The sequence below is a fragment of the Leguminivora glycinivorella genome, chromosome 15 (assembly GCF_023078275.1).
Source record: "Leguminivora glycinivorella isolate SPB_JAAS2020 chromosome 15, LegGlyc_1.1, whole genome shotgun sequence".
In the NCBI taxonomy this organism is placed as follows: Eukaryota; Metazoa; Arthropoda; class Insecta; order Lepidoptera; family Tortricidae; genus Leguminivora; species Leguminivora glycinivorella.
The window spans coordinates 8,064,964-8,078,312 of NC_062985.1; the positions used below are offsets into that span (position 1 = coordinate 8,064,964).

At 36.6% G+C, this 13,349-nt stretch overlaps 1 protein-coding gene across 1 annotated transcript in view; it reads right to left on the reverse strand.

The window, feature by feature from the left end:
• Nucleotides 1–8,181, reverse strand: part of LOC125234182 — a 122,226-nt gene extending 114,045 nt beyond the window's left edge. Inside the window, exon 1 of the mRNA XM_048140389.1 lies at nucleotides 8,052–8,181. Within this exon, the coding sequence (XP_047996346.1) occupies nucleotides 8,052–8,181 (130 nt within the window). The remainder of the gene's footprint in view (nucleotides 1–8,051) is intronic.
• Between the last annotated feature and the right edge of the window lie 5,168 nt (nucleotides 8,182–13,349).

Sequence of the window (13,349 nt, forward strand, 5' to 3'; positions counted from 1 at the left end):
TCTCAATTTTCTTCTTTTTGTTTTGTTTACAACAAATAAATACATAATTATATATATTGAGGGTATACCTATCGGTTTTCTTGAGCAATGCTAATTTTCAATTTCAATTTATTTCAGACAAATTGCTAAACAGCGTGCAGGAGATATCGACTAGGCCAGACCGGACGCCAAACTAAGGATTATAATGACGAATTCTTACACCTTGTCGCAAACATTCACAATTGAAATATCGATAAAACAGTCGACCTCATCACGTCCCTAAAGTTTTCCAAATGAAGACTAATGCTGCCGCGTGCGTGGGGTCCCGAGTTCGATCTTAGACATGACAAACAATCTATGACATAAGTTTATATCTCTTCGTTATTTAGTCATGAACGGGGGTCGTGAAATATGAGTGAACAGTGCGTAGGTATATTTACAGATTGCGTGGGCTGAGATCAATATTAGGTAAAAATGTTACGGTAAATTATCTTTTAGATAAATTGTATTCGGATTTGATTCGATTACTTTACTTAGGTGTATCTTTCTTATCAAGTTGCTCTTACAGATATACTTCTTTGATAAATAAACCAGAATCTCTAAAATTGCAATTATGCTAAGAGCCGCTTAAATATGTAAGTATGTCCAGTCTACTTAAACGTTTTGTAAATTTCTTAATTGATAATGTATCACAATTGTCAGAAAAAAAAACAAGTCGCTGGCAGTGGAAACGGGAACAATAATCTTATCAGCCCGTTTTGGTTGAGGTGTGTGTTCGTAATATTATTAAATCTACACGATTTATGTCAAGAAAATATCAATATATCATATATCAATAAAATTATCACGCAAAGCAGTTGCAAGTTTACTTAATTTTATAATCAAGAAGAACATCGGTTGATTCAACCTACAAGAAATTGTCAATATAATATAAACTTTCTGTCAATAGTAGTATATAGAGTCCATTAAATGCTGTTTTTTGACGTTTGGATCTTTTTTCCTAAGCTATTTATATTTTTTGAGATTAGTTATTATATTAGAATTAATCCTTGAGCCCTAGTATTTTTTCATGGTTATTTCCGATAGAACACTTGAGTGAAGAATGAAATAGGCGTTAATTATCGCCTATCGTAGCGGCTGGCACGGCGCGGCACTGAGCGCCCTAATCGCGCGATTAAACAACTTCGTCCAAACGTTTGGATCGCCCTTAAGAACTGTAAGAGGTGACATATTATCTTCTTTTTCTTCCTACCCTTATCCCACGTTATGTGGGGTCGATACAACTCGTCTTTCTCTTCCATTCCTCTCTATCTTTCGTCATATTCGCTCACTCACTTCTTTCTCATATATCCTCTTCTACACGATCCATCCATCGTTGTTTGGACGTACGTATTTATCAGAGATGTAAGGAGCTTATAATATAATTATATGTAGAGTTACGTTAGCATGCTCCATTTGTGTAGCATTTGTAATATAGACGTTTTAAACAACATACATTTTATACTTATTTCATTCAATTCGACCACATCACATAGCGACCGTGACAGGACAAATGAAAACATTCCTTTTTAGGGTTCCGTAGTCAACTAGGAACCCTTATAGTTTCGCCATGTCTGTCTGTCCGTCCGTCCGTCCGTCCGTCCGTCCGTCCATCCGTCCGTCCGTCCGTCCGTCCGTCCGTCCGTCCGCGGATAATCTCAGTAACCGTTAGCACTAGAAAGCTGAAATTTGGTACCAATATGTATATCAATCACGCCAACAAAGTGCAAAAATAAAAAATGGAAAAAAATGTTTTATTAGGGTACCCCCCCTACATGTAAAGTGGGGGCTGATATTTTTTTTCATTCCAACCCCAACGTGTGTTATATTGTTGGATAGGTATTTAAAAATGAAGAAGGGTTTTTTAAGATTGTTTTTTGATAATATTAATATTTTCGGAAATAATCGCTCCTAAAGGAAAAAAAGTGCGTCCCCCCCCCTCTAACTTTTGAACCATATGTTTAAAAATTATGAAAAAAATCGCAAAAGTAGAACTTTATAAATACTTTCTAGGAAAATTGTTTTGAACTTGATAGGTCCAGTAGTTTTTGAGAAAAATACGGAAAACTACGGAACCCTACACTGAGCGTGGCCCGACACGCTCTTGGCCGGTTTTTTCTTCATGCCAATGCACAGATGATCCTTATACCATAAGCACATTTTTGAGTCGTACGGTTACGGGGAGATGGGGGATAAATCTGTAAAATAATGTTGGTAAAATAAACGGCTGAAGACAAATATTTTTTTTTTTAAATCGACAGCATTATTTTTTTAAGGAAATACTTGGTCCTTCTATCGGTTCCTAAGTGAGCAGCAAACGGAGAGTTAGCTGCTGTCGCTGTAGTTCCGATTCAATTACACAAGTTTGACGAGTTCGGGCCCGACCCGCCTGCTGATACGAACAATCGAGAATATACATAAATGTGTCTATAGACAAATTTTACCTTAGCATGTACATATAAAACTGGGGGTAGACACATACCATTTGTTATTATTATTTTATTAATAGCCTATATGGTGCCCCACTGCTGGGCAAAAGCCTCCCCCATGGATCTCCATCCGTCACGGTCTTGAGCAATCTCGGGCCAGTCGTCGTGATATGCGTCCAGGTCATCCCGCCATCTCCGCCTGGGTCTGCCAGATCCTCGCCCGTCTTGCGGCACCCAAATCGTGGCAATTTTTGCCCACCTCTGTGGGTGCATGCGACAAACATGGCCGGCCCAGTCCCATTTGTATAAGTTTTTATATATTTTTTAAAACGAATAGCTAAAGTAAGCTAAAGTCAACAGTGCGTTATATTATGCGTTCACAACAGTGAGTTCGGTTCCGATCCGAAAGCTGATACAAATATTTATTATTACTTATACGGATATTCCTGACATAAATTTTAGTCTCATTTTTAGGGTTCCGTAGTCAACTAGGAACCCTTATAGTTTCGCCATGTCTGTCTGTCCGTCCGTCCGTCCGTCCGTCCGTCCGTCCGTCCGTCCGTCCGTCCGTCCGTCCGCGGATAATCTCAGTAACCGTTAGCACTAGAAAGCTGAAATTTGGTACCAATACTATATTAATTACGCCAACAAATTGCAAAAATAAAAAATGGAAAAAAATGTTTTATTAGGGTACCCCCCCTACATGTAAAGTGGGGGCTGATATTTTTTCATTCCAACCCCAACATGTGATATATTGTTGGATAGGTATTTAAAAATTAATAAGGGTTTACTAAGATCGTTTTTTGATAATATTAATATTTTCGGAAATAATCGCTCCTAAAGGAAAAAAAAGTGCGTCCCCCCCCTCTAACTTTTGAACCATATGTTTAAAAAATATGAAAAAATCACAAAAGTAGAACTTTATAAAGACTTTCTAGGAAAATTGTTTTGAACTTGATAGGTTCAGTAGTTTTTGAGAAAAATACGGAAAACTACGGAACCCTACACAGAGCGTGGCCCGACACGCTCTTGGCCGGTTTTTTTATATCTGAATAAGTCCCACAAATGAAAAGTTTTTTATTTAAGTTTAGCCAATTATCTTTAGAGATAATTTTGGCTTAGGCACATCTTTGTCTTTGATATAATGTGCAGAAACCCTAAGCGTTTAAGTTTAATTAAAATATCGCATCAAGCCAAATGACAGATATTAAGTTAAGCTTCGAGCCATTTTGGTAAATACGGGCGGAAAGTCGTTTTAAGGTTATCGCTGATATCGATAACTCGTTTGTGAAGATATAAAACACTAGCTTTTGCTCGCGGGTTCGCTCGCGTTACAAAGAGACAAAAGTAGTCTATGTCGCTCTCCATCCCTTCAACTATCTCCACTCAAAAAATCACGCCAATTAGTCGCTCCGTTTTGCCGTGAAAGACGGACAAACAAACAGACACACATACTTTCCCATTTACAATATTAGTATAGATTTCTGGACCTATTGGAATATTGCTTCTAAAGATTTAATTGCGATATGTCAGTTCTGCCAGTACCTACCAAAAATTGTCAGTTCTCAACTGTCATCACTTTAAGAGCGGTTTCGCACTTCGTCCGATCCGAATTTGATCCGAATCCGTGAAAATAAGACCTGTCATAGTCGTCCTATTTGTATCAATTGTACTTTAAGAACCAGATCCAAAGAATGACAGTTACACCGTGTATGTAAACTTCAGTACAAAAACAAGCAAATTACGCACCTCATTTTCCGAAGCGCTGAAATAGGCTGAGAGCCTGGGAGTGGGTTGATGGAAACACTGTAGTCGGTTCCGGTCTAAAGATGTAATCTCTCCAACCTAACTCCTAACTCTCTCCAGTCTAACTCTCCCTCAATACTAAAGTACATTATCTTATATATACTTAATCTACGTGACAGAGGCAATCCCTTATCGTATGGAGAGGTGGTTTATCTGCATTCAATCACTACTACGTTGTCTACGTGATCAACGTGTAGGAATGTCTACTAGCCTATCACACCTCCCCTGAAAAGGTAAGGGGTTCCCTCCCCCCGAAAGAAACTAAAGGCAATACAATTAAGTCCTATGCTTATACACTAAACACTTTTCACTTTACAATCTTATATTAGTACTAACATTCCATACATAGTCAATAACATTTTAACAACTATAAACTCACTACGTAATTACAGGTAACTATTTTAAAACCAATTATGAATATACAGTAGCTAATATTATACTAATGATTATAATAATGATCACTTATCGGTTGACACAGGGGCTAGTGTATCAAGTGCAGTTGCATTGTAGAGGATTAAAACTTATATTTTAACTAACGAATTCTAACTCATCATCTTACATCACATATAGTAAGGCGGCGGAATTGAAAAAAGTCGTCTAGTTTTGAAGTTGATGTGACTGGAGAGTATACTGCTGACAAGTGGTATCGTTGTGATCGGTAGACTTTACTGAGTACGAAATAATGACTTGTCACTTTCTCAGACTGTGGGGGGGTTAACTATGACGTCACAAAGATCGCGGTCCCGGGTTTCAATTTTTTGCCAATTTGTCTAGAACCCCTTATCCAATTTTGAAAAATGAGGTGTCGATTGAAAGCGTATAACATGCTGATTAAGATTTATTATATGTGAAGAGTATAGTTTTGTTAGTTATTTTTTAATTAATAATAATGCAAAAAATACTTTTTTTTACTCTCTTTTTTGATTTTTGTGACTCAAAAAGGCAATGAAAACGGCCACTTAGCTAAAAAATATGTTATATAAATCATTTAACTACATTATTAAGCTATCTGTTGCTTTTTAAATTTCTACGATCGGATAATAAATAAGCAAACTACAACCACATACCTGTAGGCGGGGAGTACCGCTTGACACGCGTTCCCATACATTCGGCGTCTACCAAATTACACCTCGCGCAAAATTCGTTTCAAGCAGATATACCTCTAATCTTATTCATCGTAACCTATCAATATTGGTATCATTTGAAAGTACAATTAAAGTACTTTAAGAAACAATGTCAATCATTTTCATAAAATCAATAATCGCCAGTCTGTGGTGGTTACAAAGAAAAAAGTGGGTATGCAATTTGACTGGTTTCCTAGGTTTGATACCCTAGACGAGTTTAAAAGGGGAGGTAAAGGTGACATATGGGTTGTTCTCTGGCCTAAAAGCTATACAGAGGGTCAGGGGAGAAAAAAACTAGGGTTTAAGTTTAGTTTTAAGTTATTTTTTCTTTTATTTGTTGATTTTATTGTGTTTAATTTTTTTGTAATTTTATCAAGGATACACATTGGTTTCTTTTGCTGAAAATTCCCTTTTTTATGAGAAATGTTATAAATTTCATGGCATTTTCCGATAGAGACTAAAATTAACTTTCAAATAAGGCCACATAGTCATACTGATACATAGTCATACCCTTAATATTATATAAGTAAAAGTATGACTATGTGGCCTACTGATACATAGTCATACCCTTAATATTATATAAGTAAAAGTATGACTATGTGGCCTTATTTGAAAGTTAATTTTAGTCTCTATCGGAAAAAGCCATAAAATTCATAACATTTCTCATAAAAAAGGCAACTTTTAGCAAAAGAAACCAACGTGTATCCTTGATAAAATTACAAAAAAATTTAACACAATAAAATCAACAAATAAAGGAAAAATAACTTAAAACTAAACTTAAACCCTAGTTTTTCTCCCCTGACCCTCTGTGTAGCTTTTAGGCCAGAGAAAAACCCATATGTCACCTTTACCTCCTCTTTTAAACTCGTCTAGGGTATCAAACCTAGGAAACCAGTCAAATTGCATACCCACTTTTTTCCTTTGTAACCACCACAGACTGGCGATTATTGATTTAAAAAAATGATTGACATTGTTTTTTAAAGTACTTTAATTGTGCTTTCAAATGATATCAATATTGATAGGTTACGATGAATAAGATTAGAGGTATATCTGCTTGAAACGAATTTTGCGCGAGGTGTAATTTGGTAGACGCCGAATGTATGGGAACGCGTGTCAAGCGGTACTCCCCGCCTACAGGTATGTGGTTGTAGTTTGCTCATTTATTATCCGATCGTAGAAATTCAAAAAGCAACAGATAGCTTAATAATGTAGTTAAATGATTTATATAACATATTTTTTAGCTAAGTGGCTGTTTTCATTGCCTTTTGAGTCACAAAAATCAAAAAAGAGAGTAAAAAAAAACGTATTTTTTGCATTATTGTAAATTAAAAAATAACTAACAAAACTATACTTTTCACATATAATAAATCTTAATCAGCATGTTATACGCTTTCAATCGACACCTCATTTTTCAAAATTGGATAAGGGGTTCTAGACAAATTGGCAAAAAAATTAAACCCGGGACCGCGATCTTTGTGACGTCATAGTTAACCCCCCCACAGTCTGAGAAAGTGACAAGTCATTATTTCGTACTCAGTAAAGTGTACCGATCACAACGATACCACTTGTCAGCAGTATACTCTCCAGTCACATCAACTTTTCCCGAGACCCTCTCGCCGCTCTACTAATACCTAAAACCTTAAGTAAGCGTCTTTTATTATATAAGTAAATTAATCTGCCAATTAGTCATGTTACAAAACTTATCATAACAAATCCAGTATATACCTACTTATAACGATTTTAACAACAAAAAAAAAATAAAGATGTCATAGCTAGTATTACAGTTTATTCAAACCATTTGGTCAAAACCCATTATTCTCAATTCCCGATCGGTATTGTATGTCCATGTCCTTTTCTTTATGATCACCTAGGTAAATAAATCCATTTTGTCTCTCGCGCGCGTAAAATCCTCTTTAAAATAATTATAACATTTATAACATATTATGTAGGTACGTACCCTCATTTTATTTGAGCTCATATTTTTTTTTTTACTCTCTCACAAAATATACATATCCTAACCAAGTCTCGGGACGCTACGTCTTGGCGTGCCTTCGTCCATGGAGAATCTTGATTTATGTAATTTACTTATAGAGTAACTAAATATTCATAATATCAATTCAAATATCATTATTAATGATATATATATACATTCATTAAAAAAAAATGAAAATCTTATCTTGTGTATTTCTAATAATACCTCGAGCTGGTTAAACACCAAAGGCAAATTATTGAATTGTCATGTCCAGTTAAACTCATCTGATGAGCGAATCATCGAAATAATATTATTATTTAATTAACTGACTTCCATACGTACGTCATGTCATAATTTAACATTGACATTATGCAGTCCGTCTGACCTAGAAAATTATGCACCCATTTTTTATTGCTTACTCGAAACTACATCAGTCTTCGACCTTGCTGAATCGGTTTGAGTATGCACAAATGAATACATAATATTTATTTATAGAACGATACTGCTATTTCTTATTTGAACGTAATATTAACACTACAAATTACATCACATCTAAATACTATTAATTATCATTATAGGTAATATTTATATCCAATAACAATCAAATTAAATTAATAGACAAAAAATAAAACATACAATCCTAACAATAAACACAAGTAATTAGAACCATAAAAAAAACATTACATTAAAACTAAACTTCACCTCTTTGCCGCTCGCGCTCGACGTGCTGTGCTGCATTCGCCGAGTCGCCTGGCCGGTGCCTACGCCAACCCCGCGCCAAATCCTGCAGCCATCTTGAACCTCCAGTATGCTCCATACTCTCCATAGCCATGACGCCCAATCTCGCAGCGATACTTGATGATCCATTTCAACTTTTTTTTTTTAAAAACACTGGTCCAGCTGGTCTTCCGCGTCGTCATCTGCGTCCTCGCCATCCATGTTTTTAAGTGTTCGCAGCAACAGCGCGTAGACAGCTACGTCACGGTCGGTGTCACAAAGTCCACGGTCGCCATGAAATAGGCTGAGAGCCTGGGAGTGGGTTGATGGAAACACTGTAGTCGGTTCCGGTCTAAAGATGTAATCTCTCCAACCTAACTCCTAACTCTCTCCAGTCTAACTCTCCCTCAATACTAAAGTACATTATCTTATATATACTTAATCTACGTGACAGAGGCAATCCCTTATCGTATGGAGAGGTGGTTTATCTGCATTCAATCACTACTACGTTGTCTACGTGATCAACGTGTAGGAATGTCTACTAGCCTATCACAGCGCCGATGTCGTTGAAATGACAATCATTAATATTTAAAAACCCCATAAAACAATATTACGAGTCTCCACACAATTACAGACCATAACGCGGGTTCGATTCCCGTCAATAATTGCTAGGTATCTCCGAAACTCATAAATTACTTTGGCGTTTGTCTTGGAGTCTTAATTGGGTAATTTTCTTGCCAGTTTTTATGAAGGGGATGTAAATCTAACGTGTTCCAAGTAATGTTTGGATTGTTAAGAGGAAATTGCGGCCGCTACTTCTTCTAAAATTGGTTTATGTTGCTCTTTTGATAATATGTTTATATAAATATATTAAATTAATATTATAGGACATTTTTACGCAGATTAATTAAGTCCCACGGTAATCTCAAAAACAGTTTGTGTTGTGGACACCCAGACAACACCATAACAGAAAACATCCGTTATTTCTAAATATAATATATGCGCTCATCACACAACGCACAAATAAATGCCTTTACGCGGATTCGAACCCAGGACTGCGGCTTATATTTTTATTAAAAATTAGTGTCGTTTTTTTTTCAAATGCATTTCTTCTTTGCCACCGCTCATGAGAGAGCCGTGGGTCCACTTTAGCAACTAGCCCAAGAATATAGCGAAGGTACTAATTTTACAAAAGCGACTGTGATCGTCCAACTCAGAAGGCAAACTAAGTTTGGTTTTTCCTTACTATGCGAAAGTATGCCAAAAAAACACCATAGGTGTGTGCTGTAAAACAATTAGAATAAAGGAAGAAGACAAACACATAACGCATAATAATACGACACATGTTCGAAGACTTTTTTAAAGTCTTCACACCCTTTGTTCCGCAGTCACAGATGAAGGCTACAATTTGCGTAGACCGTGAACCTGCTACAATTGCAGCTTATACTTACGCACTGTTCCCAGCATTGTGGCTTGAGAATATCACCACGGTGCAGCTTAGAACAGAGTGACCAGTCTACGTAAAAACGCTACTTTTAAACTTGTTCATAGATAGCCTAGACGTGTAAAAGCCCTATACTAAACTACCCTACTAAACTAAACTTTCTATATGACATGACGGTTGAGGACTATAACGTTAGATGTGGACGACGTAGATGAGTTCTAGTGATATTTTAAGAGAGCACATGTAACTGTTCAAGTTTTAATAGCATTCTTGGCTAATATGATTTGATAGAAATCGAAACAGATACTCGTATGATGTTTAGAGTTAGTACCCAGTAGCATCCATTGGGAACAGTGACAGCTAATCAGGGGAATGGAAACTTTAATTTGACATCATTATGAGAGTAAAAGCCACCCTACACCAGAGCCATCTTTTGAGGGTCAACGTCAGCTCTATAGAAAATAGCGTCACCGCAATTCGAACAGCCTGTAAACTAAACGCCGCCGCTTCGGATGCGTTAGTGAGGAGTAGGCCTAAACAGCGTTTTCATAGCAGAGTGAACTAGCTTCAAATATGCCAAAGTATGCGTTGCGTGATAGGAAGTGTGATGTGATCCCAGATAACCCAAGATTGTATATTTGTAGGTACAATTGTAAAAACATAGTCAAAGTAATCTAAGATTTTTATAAGAAGAGTAAGCAAACATAATAATGTAAAAATAGGTAAATATGTAGGAAATATATTTGAAACCATCCCAATTAGGGCCTAGGTACCCTTCGGATTGGAAGATCAGATATCAGTCGCTTTCGTAAAAACTAGTGTTTACGCCAAATCTTTCCACAGGAAAAGTTAATACCTTTTTTGAAAAGGTATTAATATTAAAACATCACGCAATCCAAATAACTTAACATTACAAATGTCATAACGGAAATTGAACTAGCAAAACACATATTTTAATGAGCCGGAAATTCTGTATATAAAAAGCATGTACGACATAATGACATAGGGACGGCGACACTTAGATGTAATGAGCATGACTCGACGTACGACACTATGAGCTTGAAGTAGTAATGTGCCCGGTCGGTAGAGAAAGTTGTCGATATCGATGCAAGTTCTGTCCAGTTTTAATGATCATGACGTGTGTACTGAATGAAGTGTTAGGAACGTTAATCGTCAAAGAAAAAATGGGTATGAAAAAAGTCAACGAGGATTTTGTTTTGAATTGATGTCACAAACTAGTATTAGATAACACATCAGACAGTTCAAGAAAGCTACCACCTGGCTACTACTGATGAGCTGTCTAGTCTAGATATTAATGACGGGGCGTTCTTTTTTAAGATAATGAACGTTTTTTCAAGTTATATGGAGATTTGTAAGATTGTCATCAAAGTACTCTTAATTTTTGTTAATTTTACTGGTCTCACGAGGATTCTATGCGTTCTGGGGATTTTTTATTACCTACCATTTGACTATGCGTATATAGTTTAGTTCTGTGGCAGTTTTGAATACATAGCCCAATATGCTTAACATCAGCCAGCAATTTTCTATAGATGTCGATAGTCTCACAGTCCCTCCTGTCACATTATACACATACTCTTGCGCACCTATTTGGGTCTCCTAGTGATTGTCATTTAGTACTATTTTACTGAGACACTTTTCAAGTTATACCTAAGCGCCTTTTATGGCGGATATCAACGGTAATCTCCACCATTTCATGTAATATGAAATAACAATCATTTTTGTCACTTTTGACTATTTTATCGATATCGATAGTTCCGCCGCTCGTCCCTCTAGCACCCGTCCAAGCGCCCGCGCACCCGTTCATTAGGTCGCCTCGTGATTGTCATTTGGCCCCGCCCCCCTCGCAATTATGGTAATTCGTATCATTACGCGCGCATGACGAAACGTGCCGACGAAAATATTAGACCCAGTTTTGACGCTAGGATGTTTCGGTTATTATAGTTAAGTATACAGTGTGTACTTTTGATATGAGCGTGCATTGAACTGGAGCCAAGGTTTCGACTTCCATCGTTTTGTCAAGGTTAACAAACAAGGTGCTGTCTCTATCTCTCTCTTGAGAATTACTTTATGACATATGCCTCTTCGCCGACTTCCTCTTCCAACCCCCAAACCTTTGTCTCAGGCTCTCTGCAGCATTTGCTTTGGACAGCAATATCTGTAGATTTTGGTTTACTCGGTGGACTGACAGCGGATAAAAATAGCCAGGCTGACATGACATAGCACCTACCTAGCGAGTCACATTTTTTTCGCATTAAATACATAAATAAATATTATACTAGGACATTCTTACACAAATTGAATAAGTCCTCCGGTAAGCTCAAGACGGTTTGTTTGCTCAAGATGTCACTGTAAAATCCCGAAATACCCACGGTAAAACCTAGGTTTACCGATCTCGATTGGTAAAAGCCCGAAGTGAGAGATATTATGTTGTTTAATATTTGTTGTTTATTTTTACCGACATTGATTTGGTAAATCCTAGATTACCTCGGCGGTCGGCAAATGTTGTATCAGGTAGAAATTTTTGGGAAAGTTCTTTGAGGAAGTTCCATAAAAAAATGGGAATGATTCGGTGTGTGTTGACTAAAATATCTAAGCAAAGTTTTCATTTTTTTCATGGTTGTGAATTGAGGTGTTAACATCGATGGAGCATTCAATCAATGCACATTTCCAAACGTTTTGAACTTTCCAACGCACTAGTTTATTCACACTTATTTGTACTTGGCCTTAATCTCATTCAAAATATCAAAGAAAATTGTCCCCGTTCAAGCAAGAGTAGGCGTGGTGTATCACGACATACTCCCACACTTACCCTATTTTCAACTCTAAAACTAACAGCTGAAGTTTGTATTTTGGTCTTTGAAACAATATGGTTAACATGGTGGTCGTAAGAAGCGATTTGGTTGGACTCTATTAGATGAGGCGAGAACGCGTGACTTCCAAAAGGTAGTATCTCACCTACAGTTTCATAGATAGTTACGTCGTTTCGAACGATAAATATGTTCATGTCATTACATGGACGGGTCACATTCAAAAGGTCTTATGTCCCTTTAAGTTTCTTAGATAGTTAGGTCGTTTGAAAATATATGTGTGCGTGTCATTACATGAAGCAGTCGGCGTGAATAAAATCGTGGTTGTGCAAGTAATATAATGCGTTCTTTTGTTCTTTTGTCTGGTTTTCGAGAGGTGTCATTGAGAGATGGGTCATGGTAGCGTATGCAATTAGAATTTTGGTAGGCGGTGATTTAATAAATTGACTTTAAGGATCGCTTAATGTCTTAATATCTGTCTGCTAAAACTATTACTATACGCTAAGTATGGTTGAATTTCGTTATTGATGTTATGACCTATAACTATCATGTTTAGCACTGATCGTAGTAAATGGAAATCCGTGATCTCTGCCTACCCCTCTGGGAAACAGGCGTGATTGTATGTATGTATGTATGTATGTATGTTTAGCACTATGCTGTAAATGTAAGTTGGTTGAATCAATAAACAAACAAACAAATAAAAAGTAAATAAGAAATTAAAAGCTGTATGTAAGATAGAAAGATCGGAGCCAAGCTAAGTTGACATTGTTTTTGACAGCTAAGCTAAATATGACGTTAACTTGATTAAATAAATAAATAAATAAATAAAAAAACTTAACCCTCGCACGGTCGGGGCTATCAAAATCGCAGTCTACTTAATTTGGTAGTTAATTCGGTAACTGAAGGTAAATAGAACAGTGTCAGCAGCTCGAGTTCGAATTTCCACCGAGGCAATGATTTATCAATTTTTTATTTTTTTTCCTATATACCAATGAATATGATTGTGTGTTG